Source organism: Vitis vinifera, chromosome 16 (assembly GCF_030704535.1).
Source record: "Vitis vinifera cultivar Pinot Noir 40024 chromosome 16, ASM3070453v1".
NCBI lineage: Eukaryota > Viridiplantae > Streptophyta > Magnoliopsida > Vitales > Vitaceae > Vitis > Vitis vinifera.
In genome coordinates this window covers 1700908-1726870 of record NC_081820.1, presented here as the reverse complement: position 1 = coordinate 1726870, position 25963 = coordinate 1700908, and the positions used below count along the sequence as shown (strand labels likewise).

General features: G+C 30.6%; 2 protein-coding genes across 6 annotated transcripts; both read left to right on the top strand.

Moving 5' to 3' along the window:
• The first annotated feature begins 782 nt into the window (after positions 1-782).
• Positions 783-8984, top strand: LOC100259634 (histone acetyltransferase MCC1). 5 transcript variants are annotated; one of them, XM_010663801.3, is made up of 8 exons: positions 783-980; positions 1487-1573; positions 5965-6035; positions 6824-7075; positions 7164-7308; positions 7745-7844; positions 7919-8147; positions 8591-8984. In XM_010663801.3, exons 4-8 carry the CDS (start codon positions 6954-6956, stop codon positions 8772-8774), a joined length of 780 nt encoding a protein of 259 aa, XP_010662103.1. In that variant the 5' UTR covers positions 783-980; positions 1487-1573; positions 5965-6035; positions 6824-6953; the 3' UTR covers positions 8775-8984. The 5 variants fall into 5 exon arrangements, with proteins under 5 accessions (XP_010662103.1, XP_002273780.1, XP_010662104.1 ...); XM_059733620.1 differs by having other exon boundaries at positions 794-980; positions 5958-6035; XM_002273744.4 differs by lacking the exon at positions 1487-1573.
• A 1787-nt stretch (positions 8985-10771) lies between these two features.
• LOC100242601 (protein EXORDIUM-like 1) lies at positions 10772-12532 on the top strand. The gene is made up of 2 exons (XM_002273717.5): positions 10772-11441; positions 11926-12532. Exons 1-2 carry the CDS (start codon positions 10946-10948, stop codon positions 12336-12338), a joined length of 909 nt encoding a protein of 302 aa, XP_002273753.1. The 5' UTR covers positions 10772-10945; the 3' UTR covers positions 12339-12532.
• Positions 12533-25963: the final 13431 nt, after the last annotated feature.

The window sequence follows — 25963 nt, the reverse complement described above, 5'->3', positions numbered from 1 at the left end:
TACGTTAAAAATTTTTATTTTTCAAGTATTAGAAATACTTGAAACACTTGTGAAAATTACTGTCAAACAGACTCTTAGTATGATATCAGCTATAAGAATGACTATTTAGGTAATTTGTAATAATAATACTATTTGAGTTTTTGTAATTCAATGTCCAATAATGTTTTTATTTTTATTTTTATTTTCACTTTGGTTTAAATTAACAAAAAAAAAATAATTTTTTTTTGTGTTGTTATTTCAAATTGAATCATACTAAAATAAAAAAGAAGTAATTTGACTTAGATTTATTAAACAAAATAAAACCAAACCCAATGATTTTTTTCCCTTAAAATTAATTCAATTTTGTTTTAATGTTCATATTACTCTTTTATTTTTTATAATCTAATTCATAGAAACATTCTTAAGATTAAATGGGTAATGGGTTTGAAAATCTATTTAAAATAATTTTTGCAAAATTAGTTTGAAATTAAATTCCAATTGTTAAGAGTTTGTTTCTTTTTTTATAAAAAAATATTTTCCCTAGTTTTTTTTTATCTAATTATTGAAACTGTCTTTTTTTACCTATAAAAATAAAAACAATTGAAATATAATTAATTTTTTTTTCATATTTTATATTTTTAAATATACACAAAATTTATTTTTGGTAATAACAAGCGATATTAGAATAAAATCCATAGAAAATGATAAAAAATGGAATAAAACTCCATTTTTAAATATTTAAAACATTTTCTTATCGTCAAAGGCAATATAAAATGTTAAAAAAAAAAAAAAAAGTTCAAATTATTTTTCTTATTTTAATTCCGAGCAGAGGCTTAAAAGTGGCGTTTTGTCTACCTGATCTGATGGAAAGACTCCTTTAACACGAAAAGCATTTATTTGATTCTGATTTTCCATTCCAACAACCGAACAAATACCTACATCTCTCTCTCAAAATCTGGAAATTTCGATCTCCGACTCCACATTTCTGGCGTATAATTTAGGTAAGGCTCTCAATTCAATTTCAGTAGTGAGATCTCACCTGGGTTTGTGATTTTTTCACTGCGAATGAATTGAATTTGATGCACTCACATGGGTTTTGTGTAAGGGACTTGGATTTGAGAGTTTGGATTTTCATTGCGTTGATCATGATCAATGCTTGTTTCTTGTTGGATTGGGAACTCCTACAAATTTCAATGGGTTTGGTTGAAATTTTAGCTCTTTCTCAGTCCGGCAAGAATTTGAAGTGGGAGTGTGGTGTTTTTTGATTTTAGGAATATGGGTATGGCCATAGAAATGAAACTGAGATGGTATAATAGCTCATTTATCTGGGTTTGCGTGTTTCTTTTTCACTGAAAATGAATTGAATTTGGTGTTACCCACATGGGTTTTGTACAAGGGACTTGGATTTGAAGGCTGGATTTCTATTACTTTGATCATGGTCAATGATCGTTTTGTCTTGAATTGAAAACTCCTAGAAATTTCAATGGGTTTTTGTTTGAAATTTTAGCTTCTTTTCAATCTGACAAGAATTTGAAGTGGGAGTATGGTGTTGTTGATTTTAAGAAGATGAGTGGGGGCGAAAGAAACTGAAATGGTATGATACCTCTTTATCTGGGTTTGGTTTTATTTATTTATTTATTTTATTTTATTTTTCAGTGAAAATGAATTGAATTTGATGTTATCCACTGGGTTTTGTACAAGGGACTTGGACTTGATAGGCTGGATTTCCATTGCTTTAATTATGACCAATGATTGTGTCCACTTGAATTGATACTCCTAGAAATCTCAATGTGTTTGTTTGAATTTTAGCTCGTTCGAGTCCCCTTAGGGTCCCCTTAGGGCCACTAGAGGTTTACCCGTTAACTTCAGGGCCCCGTGGGATTAGTCGGTGCGCGTAAGCTGGTCCAGACATCCATGGTTATCAAAAAAAAAAAAAAAAAATTTAGCTCTTTCTCACTACGCTGGAAACTACAAGTTGATTTTAAGTGGGTGTGTGGTATTGTTGATTTTAAGGATAGGGGTATGACCATAAGCAATTGAGATGATGTAATAGCTCATGTCACCTGGGTCTGTGTTTTTCTTTACTGAAAGCAAATTGAATTTGGTGTTGTCCACATGGGTTTTCTGTATGAAACTTGGATTTGATAGTTTGGATTTTTATTGCTTTGATCTGGACCAATGATTGTTTTTCCTTGGGTTGAGAACTGCTAATCTCAATGTGTTTTTTTTTCTTTTCTTTAGAATTTTAGATCATCTTCACCCTGGCAAGAATTCAAAGTGAGTGTGTGGTATTGTCTATTTTAAGAATATGGGTATGGTCAAATGGGTACAACCATAGGACATTGAGATCGTATAATAGCTCATTACATCTTGAGCACCTTTTTTTTCACTGAAATGAATTGAATTTGATGTTATCCATAGGGATTTTGTGCAAGGGACTTGGATTTGGTGGGCTGGATTTTTAGTATTTTGATCATGATCAATGATTGTTTTTTTTTCTTGAATTGAAAATCTCAAAAAATCGATGTTTTTGTTTGAATTTTAGCTTCATTTCAGTGTGGCAGAAAACTGCAAGTTGATTTGAAGTGATTGTGTGGTATTGTGATTTAAAGAATATGGGTGTATGGCCATAAGTAACTGACATGGTATAATAGCTCATGCCATTTGGGTCCTTTTTTTTGGCACTGAAAATGAATTGAAATTTGATGAATTCAAATCAGTTTCCTGTAAGGAACTTGGATATGTTAGTTTGAAATTTTCTTAGTTTGATGTGTGAACAGTTCATGTTGACCAATGTTTTTTTATTAATAATTCCTTTCTTTGTGTTTTAGCTCTCCCTAAGTCTTGCAAGCACCTACAAGTTCAATTGGGATTTGAAGTGTCTTTTGCATTGATGATTTTAAAAATATGGATATGTTAATTGGTTATAATCATAGGAAATTGAGCTGATATGATAGCTCTGTTATCTGGGTCTGTCCTTTTTTTTTTGGAAAAAAATTTATTATTATTTACTGCAAATGAACTGAATTTTTTTTGGTACCTGCAAGGATTTTCAATAAGGAAATTGGATTTGATAGTTAAACTTTATGAATTTGGTATGGCGATTCATTTTTCTCGGTTTTATTATTTATTGATTGTCATCAATGGTTTTTTTTTTCCATTGTAATGTTTGAATTTTAGCTCTCTTGAACTCTTGCAAGAAACTCCAAGTTCAATTGGGATTTGAAGTTTCTGTATGGTATTGTTGATTTTAAGAGTAAGGGTAGGATCAATAGACTATGGCCACAAGAAATTGAGATGGTATAATTGCTCTCAAGTTCCCTCTTCGGTGCATAGAGAGTGTTTTTTTACATGTAAGCATTTGTGGTTGTGTTGCTCAATTTTTAATAGGCTTATTATTTTTTTGGGAGACAGGATATTTAAGTTGTAGGTTTGATCAGTTTGATATCATACTCGCTTGGGATTGTGTGAATGAAGAAAGAAAGAAGAGGATGGTTGTTATCTTTATTTTTATCGGGCATATTTTTATTTTTATTTATAGAATTTAGGATTTTTAAGTTGCAGGTATGATTAATTTGATATTATCATAAGTTGGGATTTGTGTGATTGAAGAAACAAGAAGATTGTTGTTGTGGTTAAGATTACCTGCTAAAAAGGAGAAAAAATAGTTGTTATGTCCAATTTTCATCAGACTTTCATTTTCCTTTTAGGATGAAGGATATTTAATTCATGAGTTTGATCAATTTGATATCATAGTTGGGATTCATGTGATGGAAGAAAGAAGAAGAAGAAGAAGATACTTTTTAGAAGAATGTTTAATATATATTAAGCTTCTTATCTTTTTAAGGATGTAGGATTTTTAGTTGTGGCTTTGAACAATTTGCTACCATGGCCAGCTGAGATCTGTGTGATTGAAGAAAGAAAAAAGAGGAATGGGGCCAAGCTGCCATTTTCCTTAACAGTATAGTGCTTGATGTAGAATAGAAGTTGGAGTACGTCTTTTGTTGATTTTTTTTCCCCTAAAGTTGTTTCCTAAAGTGGGAGGTGCTTTGTGGCAAATCATTTTGAGAAAATAGAATTCAAGTTGTGTGTTTGATCAATTTGATGAATTTGCTTAGTTAGGCTTTGGGTGATTGAACAAAATTTAGAAGAGGGAATGAGGCTATGGAGTCGTGTTCCTTATCCAAATGCTGCTTGGTGTAGGAAGAAGTGGAAATGAATCTTTCCTTGAATTTTCTTTCCTTAATATTGATTCCTTAGTTAGGAAGTGCTTTGCAAGAAAAATCATTTTGGGAGGGGTCCTTCAATCCCTTGTAAAGGGGCTTCTCAAATCCAATCCAATCTTTTGTTCACACACCATACCACACCTAACCGCTTCCCCTCCTAGATTTTTTTTTTCATTTGATTAGTAGGAGCTGGAGATTTCTGAAGGGATGCTATGTGAAGACTGGATATTGAGTTGGTGAACAATCTGCTCGTACATTGCTCGGTAGTCTCTGTGCTTTTCCTTTGATTTTTCCTTACCTGACGAGTACTGGGTCAGGGTGCTTCTTTCCTTGTCTCACCTCTTTGAAGTTGGTAACATAATAATGTCTTGGGCTGACATTGCAAGGCATGGAAGATTGCTCTTTATTATTATTTACCTTTTTACCTTTATTTTAAATTTCTTTTGGGAGCATCATGCTTTCATAATCTCTGAGCTGTCAGAGTCCAAGTTGAAGGATCTTATATAACCTACATTGCTTTGGGTTTTTAGTCCTCAAATCTGGTTGCTGTGTTCCATAGTTCACATTTAGTTTGGGATAGTCTTTTTTCTTCAATAATATTGTCTGTTAAATGAAAGGAAAAAAAAAAAAAAAAAGGTGTTCCAGGGCTATTGGCCTCAAATCCAATCTTGTTCTCCCAACAACCTTTCATACATCTAAAAGATCCTCATTGCACTCCAAGGGTGTGCTCATCCCAGATTGTAACGGATGTGATACTTCAGGAAAGAAAACTGGGTTTTGTTATCCTATAATTCATGATGTCTAAGAATGGCGGAAAGATGTCCAACCATTTTTTGTGTCCTACTTGTTGGCTGACTCTGTCCTGAGCCATTTCCATTGCATGGTTATTTAAATTGTTTTTTTCTCAATGAATTATAGATTTTCACATGGTCTGTATTTCTAGCTTTTGTGGTGGTGGATCAAGGGCCTACCCTTTTGACATGCTACATAAAGAAAGGTTTAGAAGAGCTTTGTAGACTAGTAGCTCAATCTTTTTGTAACATGATATCAAACATGAAACACTCCATGTCCCAATACTAACCCCTTATCTTAAGCCAGATTTCACAGATGAGTAGTTTAATCCTGTCTTATTTTTTATTTAAGTGACAATGTATGTATTTTCAACAGTATTATAACACTAATGAACTTTACTGTAAACTTCTCATTAACTAAATGCACTAGGATTGCATTGCACATGAGATAGAATGTACAAAATATGGGGAGATGTAATAATATGCAAATGATCTTGAAGCTAATTTTGAGCTGCTTATATGAAGATGGAGCATGCACATACAGTGAATGCAATTGACTGCTGTGGGAGAGCAGGTTGCTTCTGTTTATATTTGGTCACTCTTGATTGAAGGCTTTTGCTTAGACAACTGATTAGATGTGTGGAAGGGCAATTTGAATCACAGTTAATGGAGATCATTAGGAGCTCAAGTCCTTTGGATCTAGAAATGAACCATTATTTTATAGGACTCAGGGAGTATTTTTGTCTTAAATGCGCCCAAATTCTAATGATGTTGCTTTGCAGTTGTGTTAACTATTATGTACATTAAACAAATTATTCACACTGATGAAACTATGTCATACTCAAAATTATTGCTTATTGTTACATCTGTTTTACTTAAAAGTTTGGCTATTGGTATTTATCAAAAAAAAAAAAAAGTGTTTGGCTATTGGTGAAATTACTAATCAGCTTGACTACTGGAGTCTGCAGGTGGAGAACGATTTCTGAAGACTTAGTGATTTGATTTGTGCCATTGGTTGTCAAGGAGAGAGTCTACTAAGGTAATACTTTCTAAATAGAAGGTTGCATCTCTACTCTGCATATCCTGACATATTTAATGAAAATGATGGCCTTGCAATCACTATAACGTGGTATATACTTGCAGGACATGGCCTTGGAAAAGTAACAATCCTTGGTGCTCTATATTTCTAGTTCCATGTTGCTAGCAATGTTAAATATGCAACTTGTGCCATGTTTGCTAGAAATTATGGAAGAAATTCATGTTTGATATAGTTTCCAATAAGATCAAGAAAAAAAAAAAAGAGAATATGGAACCCTATAAATTGTTGCTTTTGAAATCTTGTTGCTTTGAAAGGTTCTTTTCTGCCTTTAGGTCCCAACCACCAAAAGAGCATAAGTGATCTGAATACTATTTCAAGTAATTACTCTTGAGTTGGCATAATCATTATGTGTGAGTGATTGCAAAAAGCACAGTTGGGTTGGCATTTGAATTTGAAGCGGCACCAGTGCATTTCTGAAAATATTAAACTGTTGGCCAAATAATGAAATTAGAAAAAAAGGTCCAAAAATGTTGGGCTACTGTTGTTTTTCCTTCTTTTCATATTCTAATAAAGGCCTTCTCTGGCAGATTCTTGCTAGAACTCAATGCATCTGTAAAATGCATTAGGGCTGTTAGGACTCATGAAACCTGTTATCTCTACTACTTTTTATAATTCTTTTAGCAGACTTTTATGTGGGTCCTCTATATATGTCTGCATGCATGTTTTTGTATATGGGCATTGTGGTTTATAATCACTAGAAATTAATGAGAAGTAAATTTTTTTACTAGTGTCAAGCAAGTGCTGCATGGCTCTCCTCTCAAAAAAGCACTGCATGGCCTTTGTTGGTGATGTGGCATAAATGGAAGGAGAAGGGCCTGTACAGGTTCTTCAAATACATAAAATCTTTGCTGGAGATTAATGACACAATTTTCGATGGTAGACCTGAAGATCTCCCATCGGCCAATCATATCTTACAGGCCCATACGGCCCTCTGATCTGGATGTTCTTGAGCAAATCCATGGCGATGTGTTTCCTATCAGGTTAGATGATCTCATCTGATACTTGTGAGTTATCAGCTATAAGACGATGTAGTTGCTTCATTCACAAAAAAAGCATAAACTTTTCCAGATATGAATCTGAGTTCTTCCAAAATGTTGTCAATGGACGGGATATTGTGTCTTGGGGAGCTGTTGACCGCAATCGTTCTAATGGTGAAAGTGATGAAATTATTGGATTTGTTACAGCACGGCTTGTTCTAGCAAATGAAAGTGAGGTGAGCCTTCTGTGAGGAGCACAATATGACTTGCATCCAACACTCTTAATTAATTGTGTGGGTTCTCAAGCACTACTGATGGGTAAATCATGTTTTAACCTACCACAAATTATACCCAAACTAAGTAGATCACTGATGCCAAACTTATATTGTTTGTGTAATTTTAGCCATCTGAACTTGACCTTTACTTATGATTCCCATCTTCACTGTCTAAACTTTCATTGATAAAACTAGGCTGAGCATTCTTTGATCATTTGAACTTCTAGAGTAGCACCATTGGTCCATTTTTATTTGTGAGTCCATGTAGAATAGACAGGATGACTCTGGAGATTCCATTTCTCATTCTAGATTTTCTTTTATTTGAAAGAATAAAAGGTACAAATAGTTTGTGTTTGTTGAGTTCTTTTAATTTGTCTAACTGTTGTTGGCTTTGAAGATAGGGGATATGCTCCAATGTGACTCATCAAAATCTGGTCAAACTCTAGTCTACATTCTGACACTGGGAGTAGAGGAAACTTACAGAAATCTTGGCATAGGTGAGATGATCTTTATCTGTTGACATGTCTTGAAATGTCTGTGATATTATTACAAATTTGGAGTTGGATTGCAGCTTCTACACTTATTCGGGAGGTTATCAAATATGCTTCAAGTATTCCTACATGCCGAGGAGTTTATTTGCACGTTATTAGTTACAACAATCCTGCCATTCATTTTTATAAGAAAATGTTATTCAAGTGTGTGCGAAGGCTGCATGATTTTTACTTCATCAATGGTCAGCATTATGATTCATACTTATTCGTTTACTATGTAAATGGCGGTCGATCTCCATGCTCACCATTGTAAGTACAAAAACATCCTTTTCCTTGAGTTTACACGGTTATATCCTGTGGTTTGGTGGAGAATAGTTTCTGCTCTGTTATTAATGTGAAAATAAAACAAATGGCAAGGAAGATGGTGCAGTGTTTAGTGACACTTCGGCTTGACTCCTGATATAAATCCTCGAAAGGTCAAGAAAGATGCAATTTTAGTATCAACTCTCACAAAATATAGCTATACCAATTCCTTAATTCACCAATAAGATGGTTTTGTTAAAGCATGATGTACGCTGTGAGTCCAAATCCTAACAGCTCAGGTTTTTAGGAAAACTCAACATAGTAGTAGAGCTGGTTAACTAGAGGTCTTGAGTTCAAGTCCTACCCCCATGTATTTGTAGAATCTTCCTGTTTGCTTATCCAAGCATTTAGTGACTGGTTTTATTTCTAACAATTGTTTTATCCTGCAGAGAGCTTGTCACGGTTGTTGTGACATGCATGAGGAACGGGCTTAAGTCAGTGGCTGCAAGGCTATGGAAGAATGACGATAAATCGCCAAAATGGTCCAAATGTAAAGAAAGTTGGGGCCTTATGAGGACAACACAATCGAAGAGAGTCCTCACACCCGAGGGTAGTGGGTGTGAGTGTGTTTAGTATGTTCTTTTCTCTTCCCCTTTATCTCTATTAACTCCTAGCTAGAAACCATGAAATAATCTCCCACTGCAATAACTTTTTCGTTCTTAGTTGAAGGGTGATTTGGATCTGTCTCTGTTTGTATAAGTTTCTCTTCACCAATAAAACTCATTAGGATGTATCATTTTTTTCTGGTGTAAAAAAAGACGGTTTGATCTCACTTGAAACAAATAGTTTGTTATGATGCCATCTTTGGTTTATTCCAAACTTGATTCTTAGCTTAACAAGAATGTATGTTGAAGACTAACCGCTTCTCCTTCTCCATTTCATCTTTTGCATATTTGAATACTGTGGCTATGGATTGAGTGAAGGAAAACACACCATACTCCTAGATAGAACAGCTCCAAAACCCTTATTACAGCAATGCAGCGGTGCAAAGACCATGCCTGATTGCTGGTCTTGTGGTCTGGTAGTATCTTTGATATTGGTTTTCTTTGAAACAGGCCTCTCTGCAGCATGTTGCCTGCATGCCCATGCCCCTCTTAACTTCAATGACTATAGTTGCTGGTATTGTGGTCTAGTACTAGTTGCATCTCTGCAGCTGCTTGGTCATTTGTTTTTGGGTTTTTCGATTTCTCTTGAATCAGGGGATTGTGCAGCATCAGGCCTGCAGTTGAATCTATAGCTTCAAATTTACGTCAACCATTCCTTTCGGGTCATTTTGCACCAAACCCTCCATGAGGCTATTTTAGGTTGGCCAATGATGGTTTGAAGCAACGGCCATGGTGTCTCTAGGGTTGTCTCTGAAACACAATCCAATCCAAGCCAAACCATGCCATGCCATTTAGAGCATGTTTGGAACTATGAATAGGGCCTTGAGAATTGGAAATCAATTTTATTTTAACATAGGAAAAATGGGAATAGAGATTAAAAATGTATTGTGATGGAAACCACAATACATTGATGTTAGGGTTTGGATTCCTCTCTTTTATGTAAAATTATAATCCATTTTTATTTTTATTTTTGTTTTTGTTCAAACGAACCCTTAAAGAGAATAGCAGGGTCTATGATTGCCTTGATTTTTTGGATCACTGGATTTTTGAAACTTAGAGAACATTTGGCACTATGTCTTAAAAATAAGGGTTAATTTCACTCATACTCCCTAGGTTTAATGAAAATTTATTAAACTACTATTGATTTTAAATTTTGTTGGTAATACTTTATAAATGTATTTTGTTTAGAAAATATATTTTTTAGAGCATTAGTAAACACACATAACTAAAATCTTTTGAAATTAATTTTATACATATAATACTTTTATTAAGGTATTAAGGAACTAAATTTAAATCATTTATGTGTATTTATATCAAATCTCATTGGTTGCGAATGGAATTAATCCTAAAAATAAATTACTATTTTTAAAATAATTATAGCATTATTTAGCAGTTTATCATCTGAAACTGCTTTTAAAAATGAAATGAAATGAAATAAAATAAAGTGAAACGGAGAATGGTTTCGGGAGAACAAATGGAAAAAAATTTAGGTAAAAACAACTTTTATTTGTTCTTTAAAATCTATTTTTGTTTTACTTTGTTTTTAGAATATAATGGTGCGATAAATTTTTTAAAGAAAATGTTTTTGTTTTTTAAAATAAAATATTGCTTTTTAAATCACAATGTTGAACAAACTCTTGGATTCAAAGCAAGAAGTTGTAATTTAATTAATTATAAGGGATCCAAGGATGCAATTTTGTATTTATTTATTTTTAACCAACTAAACTACCTTGATTAGTTTGAAGGCACTAACTTTTAACAATACAATATCATTTTGTGAGCATATATTTTTTTCAGACTTTGTTTGAAGTCTTATTTGTCAAAAATCAACTGATAATTAAGCCACTATAATGATCATAGGTCATAAAGAGGTCAAAAATAATAATCGAAAAATCCTCATTAACTGTCAATAACCAACGCCACTCCCCTCTAAACGGGCTTCTCACAAACCTCACCTCCAAAATCTCCAAACTCCCATGACCACTTCTTTGAGATTTTCCCAAGAACCAACCACCAAAATAGCTGCCCTTTGTGGTGTACCTTGATTTTCCCTTATTTGGAACCCTAATCCACACTACAACATTGTATCAAACATATACAAAATGCAAGTATGAAACGAGTGGAAAGCTGCTTTTCACAATGGCATCTTCTTCACCAATTTCCATCTCATTTCTCCTCCTCCTCCTCCTCCTACTCCCTTCAGCCTCCTCTGATCCTCAGCTCTCCTTCCATGGCGGTCTTCTCCTCACCGGAAATGTAAACCTCTCCCTCATATGGTACGGCAGGTTCGGCCGCATCCAAAAGTCGGTTCTCCGGAGCTTCATCAAGTCCCTCAACAACAACTTCAACACAAACCTTGAGCCACCGGTGTCAGAATGGTGGCAAATGGTGGAGAGCTACCAGTCTGCAGCTAATGACAAGCTGTTTACGGTGCCTAAGATCCGTGTTAGGGTTGTGAGGCAAGTCACCGACGTCTCGTACTCGATCGGAAAAGTTATCACCAAAGACTTTCTTTCAGGGTTGGTGAGTAAGGCCACCAACGGCGACAGTAACACCGTCGCTGTTGTCTTCACGTCGAGGGAAGTCACGGTGCAGGGGTTGTGCATGGGAAAATGCTCCGAACATGGAGTTATCGGTAATCCAAAACTTCACATTTCTAATATATAGAGCTCGTTTAGGAGTGATTTTGAGAGACTTAGAAATACTTTTGAATGCTTTGAGACCGGCGTAGAAATTAGTTGTCTTACTATAAATTGAAAACCTTTTAATTAGAATGATTCTAGATTATATTTTGATAATTATCGCCAAGTAATGGAAGAATCTATCGAGGAAAATGTTAAGGTATTATAATGGTATTTATGTACTAAAGTCTAAATTCAAACAATTGAATATGTAAGATGAAATTTAGGTTGTTGAACGATTGTATAAATAAACGAGATCATAAATAAACGAGATCACGATAGTATGATTTTACCTGATTGATGGTATATTTTCGATATTAAAAAAAGAAAGTATATTTCGATAATATGAACTATTTGTTAAATAATGGAACAAGGCCATGGTAATTCCTAGTGATTTGTCTTCATTTTATGTTTTTGATTCCATATTTTTAAATCCAGGTCCATCAAATCAACTTTACATGATCGTTGGGAACCCTGAGACGGAGTGTCCCGGGTCATGTGCCTGGCCGTTCCACCGGCCGGATTATGGGCCACAGGGGGTAACCCTACAACCACCAAACGGAAATGTGGGTGCGGATTCCATGGTAATTTCATTTGCATCAGCACTAGCTGGACTTGTGACTAATCCCTATAACGATGGGTTTTATGATGGGCCTGAATCGGATCCGAAGGAGGCATCAACCATCTGCCACGGTATATTTGGGAGCGGGGCATTCCCGGGTTACACAGGAAAGGTTCGGGTGAACCCAAGCAATGGTGGGTGCTTCAATGCCCATGGGATAAAGGGTAAGAAGTTCTTGCTCCCGGCATTGTGGGACCCTAAAACATCATCATGTTGGACCACGATGTGAGAGTTTATTGTGGTAGTGAAGATTGGTATTGTATTTTGTTTTCTTAGTTAAATCTTTGGCATGGGGAATGTGGGTCAATAAAAAAAATTGGAACTATACTTGTATAGAAAAGGGTGTGTTAATTTTTCTTTTTCTTTTCCTTTTCCTTCCCCCATTTTTTCCCAAGAAAAAAATAATAAGAGTGGTCTCATTATAAAACTAGACTCCTTTGTTATAAATGATGAGTTCTGCATAATTCCTTTATGAACCTCTCTCTCTCTCTCTCTCTCCAAGAGCTTGAAAATTAATCTACACTTGGGTTTTTCATTTTTATAAGATAATTAATGGCAACTTCTGCAATGGCTTCTAATTGCTTGGAAGGAATTGCTAAAGTAGTTTGAGCAATCTCTTCATTCACATCATACATAATTTTTGATTTGATAAGATATGAATTTTTGTCTATCTCTATGATCTCAAAGCAAAATTGATATTGATTAAATCCCATGTGCAGTACTCCTCCCTCGATCACCTCAACTTCTTTTATGCGCTTCTCATTATCGATCTTTATGAATTTGTCTATTACACTAACAGGTCCTGTAGTTTGTAATTCAACCAGAAGAAAAAAATCTATAAAAGTTCAACTGAACTCAACTTACTCAGTAAGTTTAGGTGGTACTTATTTTTTTATTTAATTCTAAATAGAAACTTAATGCTTAATAGTATTAAATATTAACTTGTCTGTTTTTGTAGTATTTTATTTTTGTTAAGTATTAAAAAGTAAAGAAAAATCAATATATTATTTTTTCTATTTAGAAAAAACTAAATATTTTCACTTTTTCTATTCAGTAAAAAATTTATAATAAGTCATGAAAAAATAGAAAAACAAACAATTTAAATTCTGAAAACAAATTACTTTCAGTAAAAAGCCAAAAAAGTAAACACCCTAGATAATGTTTTTCAAAATCAAGTCGAAGATTTTATTTTGTTAGGTAACAAATTAGCAATATATAAAAAAAAAATGGAATAAAATTCTATATGAGATTTATATGGGGATTTAAACAATGGTAAAATTTGAATCTATATCTCCCAAAAATCAAGGCTATGGCATAATGTTAAGGTGTTTCTTTGATCCAAAAACTTATATTATTAGGTGAATTAAAACGACTTGAGCTAAGACAGTGTTTGGTTGAATGAGACAAATATTAAAATTTTCAAACCTCAATGAAAATCACATATATTTGTAAACAAGAGTAAAAATCTAGGCATTTCATTCAAATGAAAGGCTTGTGAGCTTGAGATTTAATTTGCACTTTCATTTTTCATTTTTAAAAGATAATCTTTGGCAACTACAACAATGTCTTCTAATTGTAAGGAGGGTATGGTTGAAGCAATAGAAATAGCTTCTTCATTGGTATTGAACTCGATTTTCGATTTGATGATGCATGAATCTTCACCTTTCTCTATAATCTCAAAGTAAACTCGTAATCGATTAAATCCTAAGTTTAGAAATCCTCCTTCAATTGCCTCAACTTCTTTTATGTACTTCTCATCATTGATGGATGTGAATTTTTCTTAGGTACTGATATGTTTTGGCATTCGTGATTTGATCGAAACAAAACAATATATATGAAATGAAAGTCTTTAATAATATAAAACAATTCCTGGAATTGATTAATTAATCAAATAATATTAAAATTGATTTAGTAAAAAAATGGAATTTAACCTACTTGAGTTAGAGGATTCAACCTAGTTGACCCATTTGAAGAGATCTCATGGATTTCAATATAATATCAAAATATAAAAAGAAAATTTCTCTTAAATACTTTTTTCGTACACTTCTTCAATTGGTGACATTTTCTTATGTACTCTTCCAATAAATTAAGTAGTATGTGATTTTTTTTAATAAAATAAAAATGTTTTAATGATAAAAATGAAAAAAAAAATCATTTAAAGCAATTGTTTGTGCATAGCCAACGTCTTTTCCAGCTAACTTTTTCTAAGTGAATGACAAGAGTACATGTAATAAGAAGTGTTTGGATGGTTTTTATGGACATGACCATCTGAAGCTCTAGTTAGTTTACATAAGAGATGGGCAAGAATTGTTTTGGGAACTTGCATTATTATGACTATTTATCTTAACCAAACTGCAACATTTTCTCTTGTGTCTTAATTGCTTTTAACGCTAATAATTGACTTGTCAAATAATGGCTTTTGGGCCTTTGTGCTCATAAATGGCCTTGCCGTACCATTACAACATTTAGTGTTTTTAGTAATTAATGTCTACTAGATAGCAATAAATAGTTTCTAGATAGTACTTTTACATCTAAGACTGAGATGTGTTAATTTTTCTTTTCCTTTTCCTTCCCCCATTTTTTCCCAAGAAAAAAATAATAAGAGTGGTCTCATTATGAAACTAGACTCCTTTGTTATAAATGATGAGTTCTGCACAATTCCTTTATGAACCTCTCTCTCTCTCTCTCTACAAGAGCTTGAAAATTAATCTACACTTGGGTTTTTCATTTTTATAAGATAATTAATGGCAACTTCTGCAATGGCTTCTAATTGCTTGGAAGGAATTGCTGAAGTAGTTTGAGCAGTCTCTTCATTCACATCATACATAATTTTTGATTTGATAAGACATGAATTTTTGTCTATCTCTATGATCTCAAAGCAAAATCGATATTGATTAAATCCCATGTGCAGTACTCCTCCCTCGATCACCTCGACTTCTTTTATGCACTTCTCATTATCGATTTTTATGAATTTGTCTATTACACTAGCAGGTCCTACAGTTTGTAATTCAACCAGAAGAAAAAAAATCTATAAAGTTTAACTGAACTCAAACTTACTTAGTAAGCTTAGGTGGTGCTTATTTTTTTTACTTAATTTTAAATAGAAACTTAATGCTTAATAGTGTTAAATATTAATTTGTTTGTTTTTGTAGTATTTTATTTTTATTAAGTATTAAAAAGTAAAGAAAAATCAATATATTATTTTTTCTATTTAGAAAAAGTTAAATATTTTTGCTTTTTTTTATTCAATAAAAGTTTATAATAAGTCATTAAAAAATAGAAAAACAAATAACCTAAATTCTAAAAACAAATTACTTTCAGTAAAAAATAAAAAAAACAAACATCCTAAATAGTGTTTTCCAAAATCAAGTTGAATTGATTTGAAAAATGTTAACTTAGGCCTTAATTCAAATTCAACTAAAAATCTATCATTTAATGTTATAAAAGAAGAAAAAGAAATCCAAGAAAGACTACAAGTCAAAGTGATACCTTTTCCAGGTGCAAATATCAGTTTAATAACAGTCCCAACTCCTCCATCTCCTTCGATGAGCTCAAATTTTTCAAGGAGAGGAGAGGGACCTTCCTCCATGACCACGGCCAATTGAAGAGTGCCATAGAGCTTCCATGCATTGCTTGCCGACACATCTAGCTACCTCTACATCATATGAAACTTGTCCAAACATTTTCTTCTTTCACTTCTTTAAATCTATGGGGATGACAGCGGCTAACAATTTGGGTTGTAAACTTCAACCTAGGGTTTATAACATATGATGGACACATAGAAGACAAAGAATAAGATAAAATAAGGACGACAATAATGACCCCGTGCCATCATTCTTAGCAAGTTGGCCTAAAAAAATGCCAAAAAATTGTAGTCATCTTATATTATATATGATTTTATAAGGTATATGCCCTAGATTTCTATGCAGGGGCCCATAATTTTAGAGAGTAGATTTGACTAGATTCATATGATGTTGAATTGTATACTATTGCAAAACTAATATACAATAATTTTAGTTAGGTGGGCTTAGTTGTTTGTTATGCCTTTTTTTCCACCTACGTAAATTTATCATATTTTTTTCACATGTGCATATACATGACTTCTTTTGTTACACATGAATTCTAAATCAAGATATGACCTTTTTTAAGGGGTCAAATGACACTCTGGATACACCATCATATGATCACTTTGTTTGACATTATGCATATACAAATTAATAATAATGAATTAACACCACTTGTAAAAAATTAGGTCATGTTGAAATTTTCTTTAACCATTTTCTATTACTTAAAATAGAAAATAATTTTCTAACTAAAAAAATACATTTGAATTAAAAATAGTTTTTTGAGAATTTATTCTGAAAACACTTTGTTTTTTAAAACAAATTTACGATGCTTTTAATTAAAGTATTTTGAGAACTTTTACATTATTCATAAATGTATGATATTTTAATGAAAAATAAGTTAGGAAAATTGTTTTTTCAATTTGAGTTCCTAAATAAAATTTTGCTCTTAAAAACTTTTCTTTTTTAAAACATATTATCAAACAAGAGCATATATTTACTCAATATTTGAACTCTTACAACTTTTCTTTGTACCAATTGATTAGCAATATATAAAAAATGGACTAAAATTCTAAATGAGCTTTAAATGGATTTAAACAATGGTAATTTTGAATCAATATCTCCCAAAAATCAAGGCTAGGGCATTATGTTAAGGTGTTTCTTTGATCCAAAACCTTATATTATTAGGTGTATTAAAAAGACTTGAGCTAAGACAGTGTTTGGTTGAATGAGACAAATATTAAAATTTTCAAACCTTCAATGGAAACCACTATATTGTTTCTTTATTTACTTCCAAATCAATCATTTAATGGTGGAGTTACAACTAACTAGATAAATAAATAAGGTTTTTCATGATTATGGTTGAGGAGAAAATTCCATGTGGCTTCCATTAATTTATTTTCCAATTTATATTAAAGTTTACAAGTGATAATGTAAAAATTATTATTAGAATTAATTGGTTAAAAATAATGAAATAATTCTTATATTTGTGAATCCCTTCCTATGTTTTTGTTTGAAGAGTAACCCATTTTTGGCATAAATATTCTTAACTATTTCAAATATTTACATATATGTTTTAAGCGAAATGATTATTTTTACGAGGAAAAATAAGGAATTTTTTTATTAAAATAAGATAAAAAAAGATGATGGGTTAAATTTTCAAAATTGGGTTTTCAATTACCCTTTTAATCAAATAACCTTAATTACTAGAATATCATTAGATTTATTCATAAATAAGAGTCGAAATCTAGGCATTTCAATCTAATGAAAGGCTCACAAGCTTGAGAATTGGTTTTCACTTTCATTTTTCATTTTTAGAAGATAATCTTTGGCAACTCTAGCAATGGCTTATAATTGGGAGGAAGGTACAATTGAAGCAATAGAATAGCTTCTTCATTGGCAACGTACTTGATTTTCGATTTGATGATGCATGAATCTTCGCCTTGCTCTATGATCTCAATTTATACTCAATATTGATTAAACCCTAAGTCCATAAATCCTCCTTCAATTGCCTCAACTTCTTTTATGCATGTACTTCTCATTATCAATGGTTGTGAATTTCTCTTTGGCAATAATATGCTCTAGCATTCTTGATTCAATAGAAAAATGAAGACCTTTGATGATATAAAACAATTCATCAAACTAATGACCATTCTTGCCAATAGGTTAATTGACCAAGTAATATTAAAATCAATTTATTAAAAAAAATGGAATACCTAATGATATTAAAATCGATTTATTAAAAAAGAAAAGAAAAGAATTTAACCTACTTAAACCTACTTGACCCATTTGAAGATACTTCATAATCACTCAATTAGATGATTGAGAGAGTTTTGGGCTAAAATGGGCTTCTTCCCAAACTTAATATTAAAACTGGGTTTCATCCAAAACAATTGTTCAAAGTAGCCCTCATCTATCCACATAAGCATAAAGACCATTTTTTTATATGTCATTTTTGTTTACTTTCCTATTTGCTTCCCATCCCATGGTTGTCCTATTCAATTTTTCTCTTTAAACCTTAGCTCCACCAGTAGGCCACCGTGAGAGAGACATTGTTGGAGCTACAAAGCATTAAGGTTGAGGTTGATCCAAATCTTTTTTTTTGGCTTGTTTTATGTAAAGTTTTTGGCACTTTCCTATTTTTTTCCCTATCTTCTAATCTCGGTTTTCAGAAATATAAAGGGATCTTCCATTGAATCGAAATAGGGCACTTAGGTTTCTCCAAAACCTTTCCTAAAGATGTAATTGAATTTGTGTACTCTTGAAATAATTCCCCCTTTGTAAGAGTTTCTAGAAAAATTTTGTAAAGCACATATACATATTTGTATTTTTGTATTTTTTTTTTCCCATTGCTTTTGCTTTTCTCTTTTGTTTATGTCCTTCATTGCTATTTTAGCAAAAATGGTTTGTTATCATCCAAAGATTCAAGCCCTTAAGATGCAGACGGGACCCATAAATCAAGAGTTTGGGTTACAAACAGTTTTCTAAAATCTTTTACTACCATCCAAACAAGAGTATTATTTTTTCAGCAATAAGAGATAAGGTTCTAGATGTGGCTTTAAGTTTCATGGAAAATGAAATTTTCTCGGGAAAATTAAAATAAGAAAGAATAAGAAAATAGACTTTTTTTCGTTTCATTTTGTTTCTCCGTGAAGGTTGGCTAGTCTTCAGGAGGAGGGCGACCATTTTTTAAATGCTCTTTGGAATCCCAACAATAAAATAATCATTTAATTCATTTATCATTTTCACATGAAATGCAAGAAAAAGGAGAGACATAAAATTTGGGAATTGATTTAACACCTCAAAAATTAAAGGTTTGGAAAATGTTGGGAAAAAAAAATTGAAAATCCAATTAAGATTTAAGTGAAATTTGGAAGCTTAATCTTGTACTTTGAATTGGGAAAAGAAATAAAGAAGTAATGCAATAAGTCATTAAGTTGTCATAATCTCATGCTTCATTCTATTAATTATGATTTTTTTTTTGTTGTAAAAAATTAACATATTTAACAGATATTTATTTTAAAATTTAATTTTTAATATAAAAATATTAATTTAATTTTATCAATAAAATATTAAAAATTAATCTCATCCTAATTATCAAATTAGAAAAATAAACTAAACGTGTTTGTAACCCAAACACATGTAAGACATTTTATTGGACAAAAAAATAAAATAAAATAAAATACGTCAATTTATGCAATAATAGACAAAGTAGTAAGCTCAACAGTTTCTCGACATCTAAACAAGAGTATTACCATTAGATAGTTTTCTAAAAATATTTTATAAATTTTTGTATTGTATATAAGTATGTAGTAATTTTATGAAGAATAAGTTGAGCAAATTGTATTTCATATTTCAATTCTTGAACATAATTTTGTTCTTAAAAACAATTAAAAACAATTTTTAAGAACTATAGAATAGAGTTAGTTGACTTGTTTTTTTAGAAGTGATATATGTTATTGGAACTCGGGGAACTTCCTTAGTAGCCTTTCATTATTATTTTTTTCATGTGGTTGTACAAATTGTCAATGGAGAAACCGTTAGGTAAAAGGTAGTATTTAGGGAATGATGAAATAATTCTTATCCATTTCGAATATGCTACCACCCTAGACAAAAGTCCTCATGCCCATATTGATGTTTAGTATTATGACCAATGCTACAATTTATTGCCATTATTTAGGCCATCTAAGACATACTCATAATTTTTTATTTAAAAATCAATAAAAGAAATTGAACCTAAACCCTATGCTTTTTTTTTTTTGAATATAAAATGACATGTAAATTTGCTGCCATGAGTTTTTCATCTCTATGAGTTCTTCACATTCAAATATTTATTGATATTATGATATTAATTCATAATATCATGCTACTCTTTACTTATACACTTATTTGCTTATAAATTGCTTTCATTTGAGTTGAACTTGGTATTTAGACATGAAGCTTTGTTACATTCCAATATTTATTTAGTTTATTCTTGTCTTTTATGAATCATTGACCATAAAGTATTATTTTTTTACTTGAATAAGTATTATTTTTTATATAATAACCATTTGTTATTATCTATATGAAGGCAATTATGAGAGGCTCGTGAGCTTGAGAATTAGTTTGCACTTTCATTTTTCATTTTTAAAAGATAATCTTTGGCAACTACAACAATGACTTCTAATTGTAAGGAAGGTATGGTTGAAGCAATAGAAATAGCTTCTTCATTGGCATTGTAATCAATTTTCGATTTGATGATGCATGAATCTTCACCTTTCTCTATAATCTCAAAGTAAACTCGTAACTGATTAAATCCTAAGTTTAGGAATCCTCCTTCAATTGCCTCAACTTCTTTTATGTACTTCTCATCATGGATGGAAGTGAATTTCTCTTTGGCACTAATATGTTTTGGCATTCATGATTCAATTGAAAATAAACAATATATATGAAATGAAAGTCTTTAATAATATAAAACAATTCTTGGAATTGATTAATTAACCAAATAATATTAAAATCGATTTAGTAAAAAAATGGAATTTAACCTACTTGAGTTAGAGGATTCAACCTAGTTGATCCATTTGAAAAGACTTCATGGATTTCAATATAATATCAAAATATAAAAAGAAAAATTCTCTTAAATACCCTTTTGGTACAGTTCTTCAATTGGTGAGATTTTCTTATGTACTCTTCCAATAAAGTAAGTAGTATGTGATTTTTTTTAATAAAAAAATGTTTTAATGATAAAAATGAAAAAAAAAATCATTTAAAGCAATTGTTTATGCATATCCAACGTCTTTTCTAGCTAACTTTCTCTAAGTGAATGACAAGAGTACTTGCAAAAAAAAGTGTTTGGATGGTTTTTGTGGGAATACCCCTTTGAAGCTCAAGTTAGTTTAAAGAACAGAGGGACAAGAATTGTTTTGGGAACTTGTGTCATACCTAGATTTTGATGTTTGATGACTATTTATCTTAACCAAGCTCCAACATTTTCTCATGTGTCTTAATTGCTTTTAACGTTAATAATTGACTTGTCAAATAATGGCTTTTGGGCTTTCGTGCTCATTAATGGCCTTGTCATAACAGTATAACATTCGATGTTTTTAGTAATTAATGTTTGCCAGATAGCAATAAATGGTGTTTAGATAGTACTTCTCCATCTAAGATTGAGATGGGCAAGGGTCCATGCTAAATAAATGCAAGACCCCACAACAATTATTGCATAATTTAAATACAAATTCATAGGGTTATTATTATGTTTGGTTATTCTGAATCATTAGATCAAGGTATAATTTCTTACCTTATATTTTGAGTAATTCTAATATGATCTAAGCCCAACCCTAGCTTCATTAATAGCATTTTGCATTTTTTTTTCTTTAAAATATTAACTCGACCTCAATATAGAATTCAAGTCAAATTCAACTATATTAATAAAATAAAAAGTTAGAATTTAAGGTAATACCTTGACCCTCTACAAATGTAAGTTCAAGAACAGTTCCAACAGCTCCATCACCTTCAATGAGCTCAATTGTCTCAACCATATGATAGAGATCTTTTTGGATGATCATTGCCAATTATGAGTGTCATAGAGCTTCCATGCTTGGCTTGCTCTATGTAAATTTATCATTTTTTTTGTTTCATACATATACATGACTTCTTTTGTTACACATGAATTCTACATCAAAGCAAGATATGACCTTTTTTAAGGGGTCAAATGACACTCTGAATACGCCTTCATCATATCACTTTGTTTGAAATTATGCATATACAAAATAATAATAATGAATTAATACCACCTATAAAAAAGTATTATTGGGTAGCTTTTCTTTAACCATTTTTTTTGCATATTTTTTTTGTATTGAAAGTAATTTTTTGAGAATTATTTTTGAAAACATTTTATTTTTTAAAACAAATTTAAGATGCTTTTAATTAAAGTACTTTGAGAACTTTTACATTGTACACAAGTGTATGATAGTTTAATAGAAAAATAAGTTAGGAAAATGGTTTTTCAATTTGAGTTCCTAAATAAAATTTTGTTCTTAAAAATAATTAAGGACTGTTTTTAAGAACCATTCTTAAAAATTATTTTTAATTTTTTTTTAAAAAAAATATTATCAAACAAGACCATATATTTAGTTAATATTTGAACTCATGTAACTTTTCTTTGTACCACCAATTGATCTAAAAACTTATTTTGTTAGGTTACAAATTAGCAATATATTAAAAAAAATGGAATAAAATTCTATATGAGCTTTAAATGGGGATTTAAACAATGGTAAAATTTGAATCTATATCTCCCAAAAATCAAGGCTATGACATAATGTTAAGGTGTTTCTTTGATCCAAAACCTTATATTATTAGGTGAATTAAAATGACTTGAGCTAAGACAGTGTTTGGTTGAATGAGACAAATATTAAAATTTTCAAACCTTCAATGAAAATCGCATTTATTTGTAAACAAGAGTCGAATTCTAGGCATTTCATTCTAAGGAAAGGCTTGTGAGCTTGAGATTTAGTTTGCACTTTCATTTTTTATTTTTAAAAGATAATCTTTGGCAACTACAACAATGACTTCTAATTGTAAGGAAGGTATGGTTGAAGCAATAGAAATAGCTTCTTCATTGGCATTGTAATCGATTTTCGATTTGATGATGCATGACTCTTCACCTTTCTCTATAATCTCAAAGTAAACTTGTAACTGATTAAATCCTAAGTTTAGGAATCCTCCTTCAATTACCTCAACTTCTTTTATGTACTTCTCATCATGGATGGAAGTGAATTTCTCTTTGGCACTAATATGTTTTGGCATTCGTGATTCAATTGAAATAAAACAATATATATGAAATGAAAGTCTTTAATAATATAAAACAATTCTTGGAATTGATTAATTAACCAAATAATATTAAAATCGATTTAGTAAAAAAATGGAATGTAACCTACTTGAGTTAGAGTATTCAACCTAGTTGACCCATTTGAAGAGACTCCATGGATTTCAATATAATATCAAAATATAAAAAGAAAAATTCTCTTAAATACCCTTTTGGTACAGTTCTTCAATTGGTGAGATTTTCTTATGTACTCTTCCAATAAATTAAGTAGTATGTGATTTTTTTTAATAAAATAAAAATGTTTTAATGATAAAAATGAAAAAAAAAAATCATTTAAAGCACTTGTTTGTGCATAGCCAACGTCTTTTCCAGCTAACTTTCTCTAAGTGAATGACAAGAGTACCTACAATAAGAAGTGTTTAGATGGTTTTTGTTGGGAATGCCCCTTTGAAGCTCAAGTTAGTTTAAAGAAGAGGTGGACAAGAATTGTTTTGGGAACTTGTGTCACAGGTAGATTTTGATGTTTGATGACTATTTATCTTAACCAAGTTGTAACGTTTTCTCATGTGTCTTAGTTGCTTTTAATGCTAATAATTGACTTGTCAAATAATGGCTTTTGGGCTTTCGTGTTCATGAATGACCTTGTCATAACAGTACAACATTCGGTGTTTTTAGTAATTAATGTTTGCCATATGGCAATAAATGGTGTTTAGATAGTACTTCACCATCTAAGACTGAGATGGGCAACATGCTAAACAGATGCAAGGACCCCAAAACAATTATTGCATAATTTAAATACAAATTCATGGGGTTATTATTATGTTTGGTTATTGTGAATCATTAGAACAAGGTATAATTTCTTACCTTATATTTTGAGTAATTCTAATATGATCTAAACCCAACCCTAGCTTCATTAATAGCATTTTGCATTTTTTTTTCTTTCCAAATCAAATAAACTCTTGGTTGAAAAATATTAACTCGACCTCTATTTAGAATTCAAGTCAAATTCAACTATATTAATAAAATAAAAAGTTAGAATTTAACATATTTTTAATATTTTTAAATATGTTTAAAAATAATTTTTATTTTGAATTATTCTACATATTTGTATAATTATTTCTTAAAACAGTAATCAGAAAATAAGTAGAAACAACTAAAATATTTTTTTTTTAAAAATACCATGTTTTCTATTTTTAAGAATAAAAAACAAAAAATAATTTTTGATTACCAAACATGTTTGTATAATTATTTCTTAAAATAGTCCTAAAAAAAGAAGTGAAAACAACATAAAACAACTCAAACATGTTATTTGAAAATACCATGTTTTCAATTTTTAAGAATAGAAGATAAGAAACAATTTTTTATTATCAAACATGCTTTCTACATTTTTTGTTCTGAAAAGCAAAAAACTATTTTTAAAAACAATTACCAAACAAGCGTTAAGGATCTTGGAGTAGTTGGCCTGGAATATTCGTCCAAGTGAATAAGTGCTTTTTGTTGGCATATGGGCTGTCACTATAATAAATATATATCGAATTAAAAACCTTGAAATTATTATTTATGATTTTATGAGGTATATGCTTTGGGCATATAGGTAAGTAAAAATGGTGTTGAAATTATTGAAATATACTATTACAACACTTATAAACTAAACGTTCTATTATTTGGACTTGTTGGTTTGTTTTGTTTTTTTTTCTTTATTTCCTATCATTTTTCAAATCCAATGATTTGAATAGATTTTCATAGGTCATGTTTAGTAACCTATTTTTTAAAATAATTTTTTGAAAAAAAAAAACATTTCTAACAACAAAAAATTATAAAACAGTTACTTATTTTTAAAATAGAAAATAGAGTGTTTTCAAATAACATTTTTTAATTTTTTCACTTATTTTAAAAAATAATTATATAAATACAGAAAATGATTAAAACTAAAACACTATATATAAAAGTTGTTTAAAAAAAATATTTACTAGGTCAAAAATATTTTAAGTTTCAAGCAGATTTTTATTTTATAAAACATCAAAAAATAATTTTCAAAAAATAGTTTTCAAAAACACTTCCTAAATAGAGCCATAATTTCCTAATCACTCAATTTGATGATTGAGAAACATGAAATTGAAAGACATTATAAGGTTTCAAGTAAATATAAAATAGTTATACATGTAAGCTAGGATGGGGCTCTCATGATAAACAACTTTTAATTAAAATTGACTTAATTTTGGGAGTGTCATTCTTGAGAAAATGGCTTTCATCTACTAATATAATTTGCAACTATCAAAATATTTTATCCTTTCATAAAACTTAATATTTATTATTTAATAGTTTAAATTGATTTAAAGTTAAATTATTTTTAAGTTGTTTTTAAAACTTATTATTTTATTTGATAATATTCACTTAAAATTTATTCTAAATTATTAAAGTGACATATTCATCTTTATTAATTTTAACAAACACTTATCCACGTTCATTTTAAGTTGTATTTATTTGTATTAGTTTTAATTAGTAAAATTATTTGTTAAAAATTCATATGTAAGATATTGTTGATACATAAAATAACCACAAGATATATATTATAAAAATAAATGGTCAATGTGAATGGTGGTCAAATATACTTTCCCCGTAAAAAAGATTTGAAATTGAAAATAAATTAACTATTTTGACTTAATACTTAAAGTTATTTTTAGTGTGAAGTTACACTATTAAGATATTTTACCAAATATACTCGATCTACTTAATGACTTAAATTAAGTTATTAAATCATATTAAGTTAGTAAATGAATTTACCAAATACCCAATTAATTTGTCACCGTAGAACACCTTAATAATGCTTAGAATTCAAATCCATAATAGCAAAAAAATAAAAAATAAAACAGAAAGGCCAAAATGGCATTGAAAAAGCAAGTTCTGAGAAAACAACCGTATGCCTTGATGAAACAAAGACTGACTAGCATTAGATACTAGTGTAATGGTCCTGTCATAGATTTT

Excerpts from the sequence above, each read along its gene's own strand:
- LOC100259634 (XM_002273744.4), top strand. The coding sequence starts at position 6,954 with ATGACACAATTTTCGATGGTAGACCTGAAGATCTCCCATCGGCCAATC. Across the intron at positions 7,309-7,744 it reads TTCTAGCAAATGAAAGTGAG|ATAGGGGATATGCTCCAATG; the intron begins GTGAGCCTTCTG and ends TTGGCTTTGAAG. Across the intron at positions 8,148-8,590 it reads CGATCTCCATGCTCACCATT|AGAGCTTGTCACGGTTGTTG; the intron begins GTAAGTACAAAA and ends TTTATCCTGCAG.
- LOC100242601 (XM_002273717.5), top strand. The coding sequence starts at position 10,946 with ATGGCATCTTCTTCACCAATTTCCATCTCATTTCTCCTCCTCCTCCTC. Across the intron at positions 11,442-11,925 it reads CTCCGAACATGGAGTTATCG|GTCCATCAAATCAACTTTAC; the intron begins GTAATCCAAAAC and ends TTTTAAATCCAG.